Source organism: Trichosurus vulpecula, chromosome 1 (genome assembly GCF_011100635.1).
Source record: "Trichosurus vulpecula isolate mTriVul1 chromosome 1, mTriVul1.pri, whole genome shotgun sequence".
Classification (NCBI taxonomy): domain Eukaryota; kingdom Metazoa; phylum Chordata; class Mammalia; order Diprotodontia; family Phalangeridae; genus Trichosurus; species Trichosurus vulpecula.
In genome coordinates, this window is record NC_050573.1 from 171,667,203 (window position 1) to 171,684,178 (window position 16,976).

General features: G+C 37.4%; 1 protein-coding gene across 1 annotated transcript in view; it reads right to left on the reverse strand.

Annotated features, from left to right (window-relative positions):
• F13A1 (coagulation factor XIII A chain) overlaps positions 1–16,976 on the reverse strand; it is a 198,692-nt gene that overhangs the window by 158,012 nt on the left and 23,704 nt on the right. The window contains exon 3 of the mRNA XM_036766459.1: positions 16,364–16,552. Within this exon, the coding sequence (XP_036622354.1) occupies positions 16,364–16,552 (189 nt within the window). The remainder of the gene's footprint in view (positions 1–16,363; positions 16,553–16,976) is intronic.

Below are 16,976 nucleotides of genomic sequence, written 5' to 3' on the forward strand. Positions count from 1 at the left end.
AGGACACATGAGCAGCCAAATGACCATCTGGGTCTGCCCCAAGCAGAGGAGAGAGGGGGTGGGGGGTCAGGGCCAAAGGGGATATTACAGCCTAGTTTTCCTTTTCCTTAGGAAGCAGAAAAACAGCTTTTAGTAAAGAGAGGAACAGTTTTGCTATCTGATCCTGGGAAAGTCTCTATTTTAAAATACCACTTATACATTTAGAGAGAGTGCTGTAAGAGTTGTTTTCAGACAGGAAGGATTTTGTGTGTGCAGCATACATGCTGTGTACTGGGGTGAGTGTGAGAGAAAAAGAGAGACAGAGATATACAAGGAGCAGAGAGACAGAGAGAGTCAGAGAAAAAGAGATATAAAGAGACCTAAAGACCAAAGAGAGAAAGAGACAGAAAAGTGGACAGAGGGAAGAATGGAGAAAGAGAGGGAGAGAGAAGGAGATGGAGAGAGAGGGGGAGACATAGAGAGAGAAAGAGACAGACAGACACAGAGAGACAGAGAGACAGGCACATACACAGACACACATGCATGGAGACATACAGGCACAGAGACAGATGAGACAGAGAGAGACAGAGACAGACAGAGATAGAGACAGAGAGAGAGAGACCTAGAGAGACATTGGAGGAAGAAAAAGGCTAGTTGAGGGGAAGAAATAGGGAGAGATAGGTGAGAAAGGAAGAGAAGAGGGAAGAAGGAGAGGTACAAACACTTTATAGATCCTCAGATTTTATTCTCTCCATTGACCATTCATGTAATGTTCTAATAGCAGAAAGACACTGGCTCTCCTAAAACTGTGCTGTGAAGGTTAAGACTCCTTAAGGAACATGAGAAGGATGAAACTCTCCTACACTATTGCAACAATAAAAATAAGGTTAGGAATAGGGCAATCTTATTATTGAGTCACTCCTTCCAAGGAGTTCAAAAAGCATTCTCGGCATTCTTTCCTTAATCCTTATAATGAGGAAATATGAGGACAAAACATGTGAATATTTGATCCAGTTTGTAGTCATGCTTAAGAGGGCTTTAATTCTGCTCAGACACCATCCCCTTTCCCCCTTTGCACAAATCAGGAGAGAACGAAACAAGATAATAGCCACGGGCACACTCATTTTCATTAAATATTTTCTTCACCCTGTTGACCCTTTTCCTCCACAAACCACAAAGATTTTACGTGCAAAAGTCAGGAAGCATATACTCCGTGCTATGCTTTAATTCAGAACGTGGAATTGTGATCCCACTCAATTTCAATTATACAAGCGTTAGCCAAGTTTCTCAATTCTGGGAAGTGACAAAGAATAACTCACACAGAAGAGGACATGGGGGACAGGGACAGGGAAAGTTGTGAATAGCAAGTGATATACATGAGACTACTTCATCAGACATCCCAATCACAGGTTCATAAATCTAGAGATTGAAAGGAACCCAGAGTTCATTTAGTCCAACACCTTGCTTTCAAATGGGGAAACTGAGGTCCAGAAGGTTAGGTGATTTGCTCAAGGTCACATAGGTGGGAGGTGGCAAAAGCAAGATTTGAAGCAGGATCCTCTGACTTAAGAGGCAGTGCTTTTTCCACCATACCATGCTGCTTCCCCAGTGTATGCTAAGAACAAGCTGAGTGACGTGTGCCGTTGCCTGCCCAGGTAAAGAGTAACACAGTGACAATTCTGTCACTTACCACCTGTGTGACCTTGGGGAAATCACTTAACCTTCTTAGTCCTCAGCTTCCTTTTATGAGGAACGAGGAGTCTGAGGAGAGAGAGGAAGAGAGAGACAGAGACAGAGACAGAGAGACAGAGAAAGAGAGATAGAGATAGAGAGACAGACAGACAGACAGACACAGAGAGAAAGAGACAGAGACACAGAGAGATAGACAGACAGAGACAGAGAGACCAAGAGAGAAAAAGAGAGACTTCCTTTCCATTTTGATATGGAGAGAAATAGAGACACTAGATGGCCCCTGAGGTCCCTTCTGGTGCTTGTCTATGAGATCCATCTTCACCAAGATTTTGACCTCTTCAGGGACTCTGAGCCTCATTTACCTCCACCAGCTTGCAATCTGCAGTGTACTCTGTATGTAATGTAGAAGTGAATCAACTCTGAGACCAGCTACTTCCGAGACACCATTTTGTGACTAGGTTGTTTCCTCAGCCAGTTGCCCCTAATTTTAAATTGGTTCAGCAGGAGCTATGGGCAGCTAATCCCGGTCAGAGCGCAGCTTCTGTGGTTTTGAATTTTTCACTTTAATTGCCAAAGTCACATGGATGTTGGGTGTTCACATTTGGTATTTGCATTGGTGCTATATTTAATCAAAGCATGCATACTGTCCTCTCCTCGCCCAAGATGCAAACACTGGTAGAACCATAGTGAAACAGTGTACCCTTCCAGAAAGAATTTTCCTGTTAATAGCAGCCCTTTATTTAGAGAACCTGGTTTACTCCTTTTGGAGCTATGCCCATCAGGATACAACTTAAAACATTGTGAACAGGACAGTCATGGCTGAGGAAGAAGGAAAGGAATGTCTTCTACTACTGACTCTTACCTGTGGTGACTATCTAAGTCTGAGTACCATTTCAGAATGGGGTGAACTGAATAGGGATAGACAAGAATGCAGAAGCTGAGGATGCATTATTTTGAACTGATGGTGCCCACATTCTCTCAACCACCCATACTGCAAACCTTGGAGCTATAGGATCATGGTATTATCATTGTCGAGCTGTTGTGGTTCTGTGTGTGCTTTGTCCTTCAGGAACCCTGACATCAGGAAAAGGATGCTATGATTTGCAATTGAATTGTGTTTCAGTGAGAGAAGGTAAAGTTGACAGCCTCACTTTCTCCTCCAAAGCCACCTAGATCCAGTGGCCGATACAGATCAGGATGACTGGAGATGGCCCAGGATGCAGTGGGAGACCTTGGCTTTTTTAAGTTAAAGTCTTTCAGAGTTTTCACTTTACCTGAGGCAACACCCATTCAGTGATTAGTCCTGTTTAAGTCAAGGGATGGCCCCTTTAATTAAAAAAAAAAAGATCTCACTGGACCCTCAGGGCTGCTGGGTGAAAGAGAAACAACTGCTATTTGCATTAAGTTGAACAGGACCTTAAAGGTCATCTAAACCAACTCTCATTTTATAGATGAGGAACCAAAAGCCAAAGAGATGAAATGACTTATTCAAATTAGCAAGTAGCAGAGCCAGGATTTGAACCCAGGTCCTTGTACTTTAAATATACATATTTGGATCCTTATTCCTAGAGAAGATACCTCCTCACCAATATCCCAATTACTTTTTAGGAAGTTCCTTTGCCCACTTACTATATCACCAAAATTCTTAGTGAGTTTAGATAAAGAGGTTTAACAATGTATACCTTAATCCTGAAAAGGTCCATGGATGCTCAGAAATAAAACAGACTGGAAAAATAAATATGAATCTACTATTAATTACACCACAGAAATCTCAAAAGCAGTCTTTGAGTTTTCCCTCTCCTTTACCATTGACATCTAATCAGTTGCCAAGTCCTGCCAATTTTACCTGTATCTCTTCCTTTTCATTTTGACCATTTCCCTAGTTCAGGTTCCCATAAGAAAAGAGCTTACTAACCAGTCTTCCTGCTTCTAGTCTTTTCCTTTTCCAATACATACTTAATACTGTTAAGGGAACAATTTCCTTGATGCATAGATCTGCTCACTTCAATCCCCTGCTGAAAACTTTAAGTGGCTCTCTCCCATTGGCTACTAAATAAAACCCCCTACTTCTTCAACTAACATTCAAGACCTCCAAGATATGGCTCCAAACTCCTTTTCAGATTCATTCCATATTAATCCCCTTCACACACTTTATACTGAAGCCAAACTGGACTATTCTTTGTTTCTCAACCTCTTCTTCACCCATGGCTTTGAATACACTGTCTTCTTGAAATAAACTATTTTTAATACTTTATTTGAAATAAATGACTTTTGTCTACTACTAGCAACTGGCATAACATAGGACCTTTGGGTTTGCAAATGCTTTAGAAGCACCTCATTTATCCTCACAACAAATCTGGGAGGTAGGTGCTGTTATTCCCCCCACTTTACAGATGATGAAACTATGGCAGACGGAGGTCTAGATTACTTGCCCAGGGTCACACAGCTCTGAGTTTCAGTCTCTCTGACACCAAGGTCCAGCACTACTGCATGACCTAGTTCTCTATACCTTCCCCTCCTGAGTTTAATACCAATCTCCAAGTCCCAGCACATTAGCACCCCTTTCCCATATGCAAGCTTGCCTAGTCGTTTAGGCAGAAATGACTCCTTTATAAATTTCTCAGCCAGGACACTGTTTGACTATCCTTATACTTACGGTCATTTTCTAAATTGTATTATATTTATTTGTGTCTGTGCCTCCTTGCCTATGCTAGATTTTAGGCTCCTCGAAGTCAGAGATTGTGTAATTTTTCATCATTACGTCCCCTGTATCCATAACGGGACCTTGCAAATAGTAGGTGCTTAATAAATGTTTATCGAGTTTTTTTTTCTTCAGTCGGATTATGCTAGACAGGCAAAATAGTGAAAGCTTAATCTAATAAACAGACAACCACGGACATTGTACAAGAATCAATTCAACAGCTATTAGTTGTGATTTTTTCCTCCTCCTGTCTAAGTCACTCCCTAGCACCTGCTTGGTACTATGCTAGTACGTGAAAATTTTCAAACTATTCATATACTCAGTGACCCACAACCAGGCCATATTTCATAAAATGGATGTATTTCTGAAAAAAATGAAAGATATTTGTGCATACCAAAACCTATTCAGCTATTGCCTTTAATAAAGATCGCTTGTCAAGGTGGGGGAGGACAAGTGTGGAAAGGAAATGCTACCACAACTTAAGAAAATCTAATGTAATTATTCAGTAAACATTTTAAAACTGAATTTTTTAAAAAAATATTTTCTTTTAGGAAAAGATAAAGTTGTAAAATATGAAAGTTGTGTAGCTAGAATTATATTTATGTTTGGAATGATGGCTTAAAGGTCATAACAATGAAAACTAAAGGGAATATAATATATTGGGCTGAAAAATCATTACACTTCTATCAATCCCTCTCCTCGATATTCTAGAAGAGGATAATATGCAGCTCCCTGGTTGCTCAAACTCCATCACCTAGCACTTTTGTGAAAGCTGCTAACCTTTTGGAAATGTACAAATCAATCTGGGCTGAAGGAAGGAGGAGATGCGGATATTCAGTGGAGACAATGATTCAAAAGGGTGCAATAAGTGCGCAATTAGGGACAAGGCCCAAAGAACCATAGAATCATCAAATGTTAGAATTAAAGGAGATCAGAGAGATCATCCAGTCCAACCTTACTCACTTAAAAAATGAGGAATCGGGGGATCGGGGTGGTCAAGGGACTTAACCGAGGTGACGTAATCAGTGGCCGACTCTCAGCAAAATTTTAAAGTTGCAATATTTGCCTTCTGAGCTCCTTACCAACACGTTCAGCCCTTCTTTAATTCTATAGTCACATTGCCCCCTTCCATCTGTTGGAAGGAAAGCAGTTTCTATGGGTGAATGTGTGCAGGTGGGTGGTGCAGTGGATAGAGGGTCAGGCCTAGAGTCAGAAAGACCTGAATTCAAATCTGGCCTCAGACCAAAACTCATAGCTGTGTGACCCTGGGCAAGTAATGTAGACTTCTGTCTGCCATAGTTTCATCATCTGTAAACTTGACCCTGGACAAGTCACTTCACCCTGTTTGTCTCAGTTTCCTCATCTGTAAAATGAGCTGGAGAAGGAAATGGCAACCACTCCAGTATCTTTGCCAAGAAAACTACAAATGGGGTCATGAAGATTTGGACCCAACTGAACAACGACAACAACAAAATGGGTGAGTCTCTCTCGTGACCTCCTTCCTGGACTTCCTCTGTTCTTCTCTCGCTGTATACTCTTTCTCTTAGGGCACTTATCCATTCTCATAGCTTCAGTGATCACTTTTATCCTATTACTCATGAATTTCTTTTTCTAGCTCTCATCTCTGCCCAAGTTTCAGGCCTACATCTCTAACTACCTATTGAACTCAACGTGGCAAGCTGTATGTCATGGCAATGCCTCTGAGATGACTTGCAGGATTCTAAGTATGACTCGTTTAAAGTAATTTTTCAGGCATGTTACTGAACCTGTGTTGACCAACTATGAAGTAGGAAACACTGTTATACTATCAACTGAAACTCTTATTATAGGTTTATAATATTGACACACCCTCGGTTGGTTTCACATTCATCCGGTAATCCTCGTCATGATTCTTAAATATTCTAGATATTTATTTCTTACTTTCATAAGAATATAGCTTGAGTGGCTTTTTAAATTGTGTACATTTAAAATAAATAACTGATTTCAAGTGAAATCAATGAGCACTTATTAAGCACCTACTGGGTACCAGACACTGTGCTAAGCACTGGATTTGGTTTTATAGCAGAAACCTAAAGTCATCATCTTTCACTCAAAATCTACTTCCCACTTCCTGGTTTCTCTGCTCCTATTGATGGTGCCTCCATTTTCTAGTCACCCAGGTTAAAAATCTTAGAATCATTTTTGACCTTTTACTTCCCTTTAACCCCAAAACCAAATCAGTTACTAAGTTCTGTCAATTCTGCATTAAGACATATTTCACATGTGTCTTGTCTTACCCACTCCCGCTGCTTCCATCTTAATTCAGGTTCTTATAATCTCTCATTTATGGTATTGTAGTAACTTCCTAACTGCTCTGCTGGCTGCCAGTTTCAGCCCTCTCTAATCTAACCTTTTCATACCGGTCAAAGTCATTTTTCAAATTCACAATTCTAATCATTTCACACACTTGCTCAAAAACCTTAGCTCCCCATTGCCTACCAAATAAAATACTAACATCTTAGTCTAGAATTTAAAGATATCCCCAAGCTGGTTCTAACCTCTCTTTCTATCTTTATTTTGTAGTAATTCCTTTTGTGCATACCATACTCCAACCAAACTGCTCTACATGGTTTCAGTTTGGATTATTAGCTTCATTTGTTATAAGAAGAGTGAGTGCATGGTCACACATTACCTGTTTACACATTTATAATGCATGGGATTCTCTGGTTATTAAGTACTATTTACTTATTTGGCCCTATGCAGGGAAAAATTGCATGTAAATTGTTCTGGAATGTGTCTACTTTTAGGAAGGACCAACTCTGCTATACCAATGTCACACATTGATGCACTGATATATTAGTTTAAAAGAAGATAGGGTTAGCTAGTGGGTAGGGTACATCTGCCAATCCAATTACCCGTAGCAAAAAGTGGTGGCATGCCATAGAGCTGAAGCATGAACATGGACAAAATCTTTGATAACCTTAGAGACCACAGTATTGACTCAGAACTTTTTCCATAGCAGGACATGAATAAACCACTAAGGTAGGCCTGGGATTCTCCAGTGAGCAGCTTTCTCCATCATTCAGTGGTTAAACATACTTGAATGAGTATAATCTCCCATGACTCTTCTCAGGGAAGTGAACAGCTATCCAGGAAACCTGTGCTCTAAAATGAGGAAGGATGGACCTCTCTAGCTTGAGGTCCCATGGTTCTGTCTCTCAGTAACAAGTTATAGCACTTTCAATCTTACAAACTGCTTTCCTTTCAACAACCTTGAGAGACAGAAGTTCCTGCCTCACTAAGGTAACCTTAGGGTTAATTATTTTATGTTAACTCCCCAAAGAGTATTCTAAAAGAGGACCACAGGGAGAAAAAAATCCCAAAGAATGAATCTTTAATGGCGGAATTTCAGATACCATGGCAATCACTTATACATTACTTCTAAGACAAAGCCTGAAGAGAAGGGCATGTTTACTGAAACACAACTGAGAAGATCTGCACTTTAAGTAAATTGATTCATTGGGGTATATGTGGAATTATTCACCCGATTTGAGAAGTCTGTAAATTCAGATGTCTGTAGGTCAGATCTGAGCATCATGCTACTTGAGGAGAGCTGAAGAAAGACGGCAATGCCCCATGCACAATTCCCCCTTCAATTACAGCTATGTTTCACTAAATGGTGCTTTACCCCTATGGACCTCACTCGCTTACTGTCTGGGAGTGGTTGAAGTACCAGGGGAAATCTTTCTGGCTAATCCTATTTATTGTTATTTCAAAGCACCAGGTTGCTCAAGAGGTTGAGGTATTTCAGTTCTTTGATGGAGGGAGAGATATACAACAGAGAATTCTTTCCTTAGAATGAATTCTTTTTTTCTTTCCTTCCACATTATATCAAAAGCAGCAGGGAGGCATACGTTTCAGTAAAAGCAAATTAACACCACAAGCCGTCCTTAAGCTTTCACAGCTCAGGCTCCAGGTTACAGGAACCTATAATTAATGCTCAGCGCCTTTCATGATTTATCACGGCCACAGACAGAGGTGGAAAGAAAAAGAGGCTTGGATAGACCACTGAGTATATTTCCCGCCTACTCCCACACCTCACATTCATTAACACCTCCCACTTAACTCACATGAATAACAGTATATTACCAATGGTTAGTTAAAAGATGAGGATTATTAAAGCATAAAGAATACTAATAAAATTAATATATTGAGATATGGAGGAAGAAGTCTGGAAAAGATAATATGCAACTCTCTATGACATGGTTTACTATCAAGAAGAATTGATAGGATCATTGTTTTAAGTAGGAACAGACCTTAGAGAAAGTTCTTAACCTGCAGGTCTATGAACTTCTACAAAATGTATATTTTTGAACCTGGGAAGACAGATACGAATTAATGCAGAGTGACATGAATAGAATCAAGAGATCATTATATACATTAACAGCAATACTGTATATATGATCAACTGTGAGACTTAGCTACTCTGATCAAGACAATGATCCGAGGCAATTCCAAAGGTCTAACGATGAAAAATGCTCTCTACCCCCAGAGGAAGAACTGATGAACTCTGAGTGCAAATTGAAGTATAATTTTCTGACTTTATTTTTCTTGCTTTTTTTGCAACATGATGACTATGGAAATGTTTTATATGATTTTACATATATAGTTGATATCATATTTCTTGTCTTCTCAATGGGTAAGGGAGGAGTGGAAGGGAGAGAGAGAATTTAGAACTAAAATTTTTAAAAAATATTTAAAATAAATAATGAATTTATACATGTGAGTATATATGTACACATATGTATATATATATGTATATATTGCTAAATTTCAGTAAAATTAGTTTACTTTATAATCCTGTATCTTTTATTTTATGCATATATATTCTGTGAAGGTATCCCTCGGCCTCACCAAACTATCAAAGGGTTCATGATAACACAACAAAGTTAAGAAACCCTGACCTAGTCCAGTCCCTCCATTTTATGGCTGAGGAAACTAAGGCCCAAAGAAATTAAGTGGCTTGCCCAAGTTCACAGAGGTAGTGCATAACAGAACTTGGTATCTGACCCTACAAACACTAGACTCCAAATCCAGTATTCTTTTCACTACCCTATCTATACTTTATAAGATGAACAACCTTAGAGCCAAACTAGGAGACTTGGATTACTGAAGATTTTGTTATCAGATAGCTTCACATTTATCAATTGGCCTCACAGCTTGGATGTAGACGACAGTAATCACACGGCTCACCTGGTATAAGTCAACAGGGGGCACAAGTCTTTTAATCTCTCTGGTCCTGATTCTTCTCCGATGTAAAGTGTTGGGGGCTTTGGTAGGGTTGGGGAGGAAGTTGAACAAAATTATCTTTAGACTCCCATTCAGCTCTAAATTCCAGTGAGGAAGATTGGAAAGAAAATGAGAGGGTTCTATTTTCTATAATTGTGACTTGCTTTATGAAATGGCTGTGTTCCTGAAAATGTATAAATCAAACTTAGGTGAATCTCATCATAGTTCAAATGCATTAAGGGAGCTATTTGAAGGAATTAGATGGCAATTCCATTGGAGAAAGCAAAGGATGCGTTTGTAAAATCTCCATCTATTTTTTCTCTTCTTCCTTTTTTCCTTAAACCCAATTTTCATATATTGAGTTTCCTTGACTTGCGGCACACCTAGGATCTATAAAACCAGATCCTCACATTTCGTTTTCTTTCCAGTTGGCATTCTGCTCTTGTCTGTTCTTGTTACAGACAATTGCTTTAAAGCCTAATTTCCATAGCTTTATTCAGTTCAACAGGAAAAGGAAAAACACTGCATTTCAAGAGTTATTTCTGAGTCCAAATGAGGCCACAAAAATACATTTTTTTAAAAGGCAAAAACGTGGCTCAGTGCTGCATTCATGACTGAAGTCCTGAAGTAACCGTGTGACCTACCTGAAACTCAGATTCCATTATGATGCCCAACTAGAGAAAAGCTATATGCCATTGTCTTTCTAGATTCACTTGAAACAGGCTATATTTCTCATATACTTCTTCATTTTTATAAGATCTATAAATCCATGTGGATACCCTCTCTGCTGACAAAGACAGCAAATTTTTCATATTTTGGCAGATGGTTTTGTAGTCTACTGGGACTGATAAAATTCATGAACTTCTTTGAACTTAGGTTGGCTGGTCTTTGGATGTCTGAAATGGAATCCTTTGCCAGGCCTATACTCCAAGGCTTCATAGGTTGGTAAGATTTGCCAGAATGTAGGCTACTCTAGTATAGCCTTTGAGAGTCTAGGGACTCTATTATAGAGCAGAGGAGAAGGATTTTAGTGAGAATTCTAATTAAAGAGAATCCTTGAATAGGGGACACAGTGGATAGAGTGCTAGGCCTGGTGTTAGGAAGTTCTGAGTTTACATCCAGCCTCAGACACTTATTAGCAAGTCACATAATCTATTTGCCTTAGTTTCCTCAACTGTAAATTGGGGGATAATAATAGTACCTACTTCACAGAGTTGTTGAGAGGATCAAATGAAATAACGTTTGTAAAGCACTTAGCCTGACACATAGTAGGTGCTATATTCCTTCCCTCCCTCCCTTCTCAGGGTTGAATAAAAACTTCTCTAATTCCTTTTTCTTCACAGCTGTAATGAAACAGAAAATCTTCAAATGCAATGAAACTCTGAAAGACCACTTACATTGGAGTAAACTTTAGTTGTTTTTGAAAATGATAACAGACAAAAGAAAGAAAACTTCACACCTTTCTTGCACATAAATAGGTTTAAAATATGCTTCAGTATATTTAGAATCACAGGTTTAGAGATGCGAGGGACCTTTAAAGTCATATTATCCACCCTACAACAACCCTCATCGTACATATGAGGAACCTAGACTTGTCCAAGGACATACTGGTAATAACTGACAGAACTGGGATTTGGAACCAGGTCCTCTGACTCCAGATCCCATGATCTATGCGTTGAGCCACAAAACAAGAAATCTTTGATTATGTCAGTGTGGAATTAGTCCAACACTAATAACAAGTCTTCTATAGCTTATCAGAAGAGCATTGAGAGCTCCTGTAGCTGAGAAATTAATCACCTTGGAGCTCAGCTGTTGATGAGTGCCTCAGAATTTAAGTAAGTGGGTCCTCACAACAACAGCTGCAATTCCTCACTGGACCCACACCTCAGGCCTTTCCGGAGCTTAAACTCCACTGGCCAAACTTGGAAGAAAACCAGGACCAGCTCTGCACTACAATAAGACATTGTGGTAGGACTTCAGTGCTAAGGTTTAAAAAAGAAATTATTTTTATTATACCAAGGAATATATAGCCAGAGGGAAGAAATTCAAAATGCCCTTAAAATACCCTCAAATTCAAGGCTAGTTACTCATCATTTTACCTAAGACTTTCAGTATTAGAATTATTTTCTGACTTAGCAATGAGCAGGGAAGCCTACACCTTAGTTGGGGGGAAAGAAATGCCCAATTTTTGCTCTTGATGCCTTGAAGCCTTGGCAGAGAGGGTAAGAGTAAAGTTTACTTCATATTTCTGGAATGGGGTAGGGACAGGATGGTGAAGAGTGTTTATAAATGTTTATGGAACATATCGACATTGATGAAGGAAGCAAGCCTTGCAAACATACTATCAGAAAAAGCAAAAAAAAAAAAAAAGAAAAGAAGGAAAGTTGACATTTCTAAGAGAGGTTGACTGGGAAACAATATAATACTTAAAGGCACCGTAGATAGCAAAACAATATCCTTACTGAATGTGTATGTACCAAGTGGCATCACATCTAAATGACTAAAGGAAAAATTACCTGAATTGTTAAACAACAACAACAACCATCGCAACAATAAAGGAAACCCAAAACCCAAACATAGATAGGAGACTTGGAAGTGGCTCTGCTAGATAAGTCTAAACAAATTCTGATAAACAAACAAAAAAAAGAAAATATTGAACTGAACAGACCATGGGAAAAGTTAGATTTGAAAGAGTTATGGTATCTTCTGAATAAGACTATTAAAAAGTACACACACACACACACACACACACATATATATATTTCTTAGCATTCATATGGTACCTTTATAAAAATCAACCATGTGCTAGGTAAAATAAAAAATTATTAGTAAATTCAAAAGAGAAAAACATTAAATACATCCTTTAATAGACTATAACATTATAAAAATAGTACTTAATAAAGGGAACACAAATAGAAGATACAGACCCAAATGGAAATTTAATCATGACAATTTGAATAATGAGTGGATTAAAAAATAGAAATGATTAACAACTCTATGAAAGAGAATGATGTTGAAATAAAATACCCCAAAAATTGAGATGCAGCTAAAGTAGTACTCAGAGAACAATTATAACTCTGAAAACAAACATTAATAAAACAGGAAAAGGTGGATAATGGTCTGACTATGCAATGTTAAAAGAGAGAGAGAGAATCAACAACTCATCAAACACAAAATAAGCACAAAAGAAAAAATGCCTTGCAAATCAGAGAAGAGGTTAAAAAAAGAAAACATTAAGTCTTTAGAAATCATGAAACTAAAAGCTATTTCTTTTGAAAAGACTGACAAAAATCAATAAACTTGTGCTAAACTAAATTAAAAAAAACAGAGAGAAGAAAATTAGATTACCAAAATAAAAAATTAACAAGGTGAATTGACAGAAAAGAAATTTTAAAAAATTATCAGAAATTAGAATAGCAATTATATGGTAGGAAAATTTAGAATTGAAGGATTACCTACAAGAGTATGAAATACTCAAGGCAAAGAGGAAATAGAGATTTCCATCAACCCAATAACAAGAAGTAAAATTTAATAAGAAACTTCCAAAGATGGAGGTAGGGGGAATCCTACAGTCTGGACACATTTTCACATGAATTTTATTAGATATGTAAAGAGCAATTAATACCTACAATATATATATTATTCTTACGAACTGAGATAGAAAATTCTACCAACCTTTTTTTAAAAAAATCAAATTAATATGTTTCTTATGTATAGATCAGCAAGGTAAATTAAAGAGAACTATAAAGTTAAATCATTAGTAAAAAGTGATATAAATTTTAAAAAATAAAAACCTAGCCAAAATAATTATAGCAATATAGCCAAAAATGTATTCAAAATGACCAAGAGGAATATACACTATAGATGCAAGTGTGATTAAACATTAGGAAAACAATGAACATAATTAACAATATTAGAGACAAACCAAAACCACATGATCACATCAATAGATGCAGGAAAAAGCCTTTAACACTCCTGATGAAATATAACACTCCTGATCAAAACACTAAGAAGCACAAGCACATAAAGATTATTTTAATATACTTAATAGTATATCCCTAAAACCCAAAGCTAGCATTACTAACCATGGAGAAATACTAGAAGACTTCCCAATGAGCACATACACAAAGCAAAGATTCTCTCATCCTCACTAAGATTTGACATTTTCTAGAAATGTTAGTAATAACAGTAAGGAAATTGAAAGAAATTAGAGATGTAAATTATCAACAAAGAGAAGAAATTTTCCCTAATTGTAGATATGATGGTTTACATAGAAAACCTCAATGAATCATCAAAGAAATAGATTGAGACAATTATGTTTCAGCATTACAAAATGCAAAATAGATACACAAAAATTGTTTGCATATCTAACAATAAAAACGATAAAATGATAAAAAGAAAAATTTCGTTCAAAATATAAATTGCATAAAATAGCCAAGAGTCTATCACAGCACACTTAAGAAATAAAGAATATAATTACAAAGCACTTTTTAAAGATATAAGGGAAGACAAATAAATATAGAGACATTCACTGCTCGATTGAACCATGCCAAGATGATGCCATAATGATACTACTTAGTGCTATACCAACCAAACTTCCATGAGCTCACTTACTAGAGCGAGACAAAATAATAATAAAATTCATTTGGAGAACCAGCAGGTCTGGGATATTAAGGTAAAAAAAAGGGAAAAAAATTGGAGGAAATATGATTTCCAGAACTCAAACTATTTTATAAAGTAGTAGTCATTAAAACTATTAGATATTGGATAAGGACAGAAGGTAAGAGTATCCATTCTATTAAAAATTCACCAAGAACATTTTAGTCAAATAAAATTTTACTGTTTTTTATAAAAATAAGGGAAACATACTGAAGGAAACATTGAGAATTACTTTTATCTGTTATCTAAAAGTATTTACAAGGGTGTTATAGTGTAATGCAAAGAATACTGAACTACAAGGTTGGAACTCTGGGTACTCTGACCAATTATCTGTATTACATTGTGCAAATCACTTCATTTCTCTAGATATCAGTTTCCTCACCTGTAACTTGAGGAGAAGGGACTAGGCAGTTGCTCAGGTCTTTTCCCAATCTAAAATTTAGTGTTGTAAATGCTGTGCATTCTGCCATTCATCTAGCCAATTATTTTATCTCCTATTTATTTTCACAACTACAAACTTCATATGCTGTATAAGATCATATCATATTCATCATGTAGTTATAATTTTGCATTTGATATTTCTTTTTAGTCAGCATTTTAAGTGCTACTCTTGTGTACTTAGGACATACTATGCACAGTGCAGTTTAAGATTATGCCTACAAAATATGTTAACTAAAACAGTGAGAAGAAAAGTTTAAAAATCCAACCATCCAGATATCCTATCTACAAATCACCTAACATCAATTGAAATCATTCAAAGCTTGGGTCTTACTCTTTTTTTTCTTCTTTCCTTCCTTTCACTTTTTCTTTCTTCCTTCCTTTCTTTCTTTCTCTCTCTCTCTCTCTCTTTCTTCCTTTCTCTCTCTTTCTTCCTTCCTCTCTTTCTCTCTCTCTCGCTCTCTCTCTCTCTCTCTCTCTCTCTCTCTCTCTCTCTCTCTGTCTCTTTCTCTTTCCCTTCCCTTCTTTTCTTCATTCCTCTCTCCCTTCCAGCTTCTCTTCTTTCCTTTTTCCTTCTTTCCTTCTTTCTTTCCCCTTTCTTCTCTTTCTTCTTCCTTTAAAAAAAAATTCATACCTAGACTGGGCATAATTGACTATTGGAGCAATACAAAAACAGAAGCAGAAAGTCTCAAAGGTAATAGATGTCCTTAGAGGATACCTAGTCAAACTCTATACTTAAATAGTATCCGTAACAAGTCATCATCAACCTCTGTCAGAAGCTGTGTTTGAAAAAGAACCATCTACTTCCAAAGGCAATTTATTACATTTGAAATAGCTCTAATTGTTAGGAGATTTCCCTTACATTGAGTAAAAATTGCTTCCTGTTGACTCTTCCCATCGCTCATGATTCTACCTTCTGGATCCAAGTAAAACAATTCTAATCCCTTTTCCATATTATAGCCTTTTAAATTCTTGAGGAGAGCTATCATGTTTCTCCCAAGTATTCCTTTCTTCAATCCAGCTCTTCCTCCCCTAGTTCCTTTAACAATAGGAATCTTTCCCTGCCCCCTCTTAATTCCAGTGCTTCCCCTCTTTTAATTATTTCCAATTTATCCTGCATACAGCTTGATATATATATATACATATATGTATACTCACACATATATATATATATGTGTACACACACACACACACACACACACATATATATAGATATATTTGTTTGCATGTTGTCTCCTCCATTAAAATCTAAGCTCCTTGAGAGCAGGGACTGTCTTTTGTTTCTTTTTGCATCCCCAGCACTTAACACAGTGCCTGGTATATAGTGGGCACTTAATAAATATTAATTGAATGAATGATGTCTCTAACTAAGCATTGCTCCACAATCTAGAGCACAGAGTAGCCTAGTGACCCACCTTGCATTACACAGTGAGTTAGTAATGGGAAATTAATGTTAGTGTCAATCCGGTGGCAGGGAATTACATTTTGGGGCCGACTTCTCAGTTCATTAAACCACACAACTTAAATCCTTGTTATAAAAGTCAAGCAATACTATCTCTATCGTTACCCCAGTTTCTACACCCCAACCCCTTGCTATTATGCTTCTTATTTAGTCATAGCACTCACCAATGATATATTCCAGTCTGAAGATATCCCTTTTGGGATCATAGGGGCGATTAAAGTCAATCTGCACATAATAAGGCTGCCCTCGACGTACAATCAACTTTTTATTGTCATACCGATCTGTGTGATGCTCCACCTTGTTGGAATCCCAGGAGTCCTTGAAGAGGTGGACATCCGTGACATTCAGATAGTCTGTGTTCAAAGGAATTCAATAGAAGGAAATCAGTAAGTGTCTTTGATTTGATAACCATCTTTAGATCTATAGAGAGGAGAAATAGGGCAGATTAAAGGATTCTTTTTTTCCCAGAAAGAAGGGGTATAGCAGTGTCTTGGAAACACTGACCTAGTCATGAAGTTGAGAGACTTGGGATCCAATCCCATCTCATGACAGTTTGTTAGAGTAGTGCCTTAAAATTGTATATATATTGTCAAGTTTTTGTTCTCACAATAATCTTGTGAGGTAGGTAATACAGTTCTTATTATCTCATCTTATAGATAAAAATACTGAGATAGAGAGAAGGCAAATAAGTTTCCTGAAGGCACACAGTGATTGATGAAGGGTGAGACTGAGCTCTCTATCTAACCACAAGTTCTTTCCAAAACACAACACTGCCTT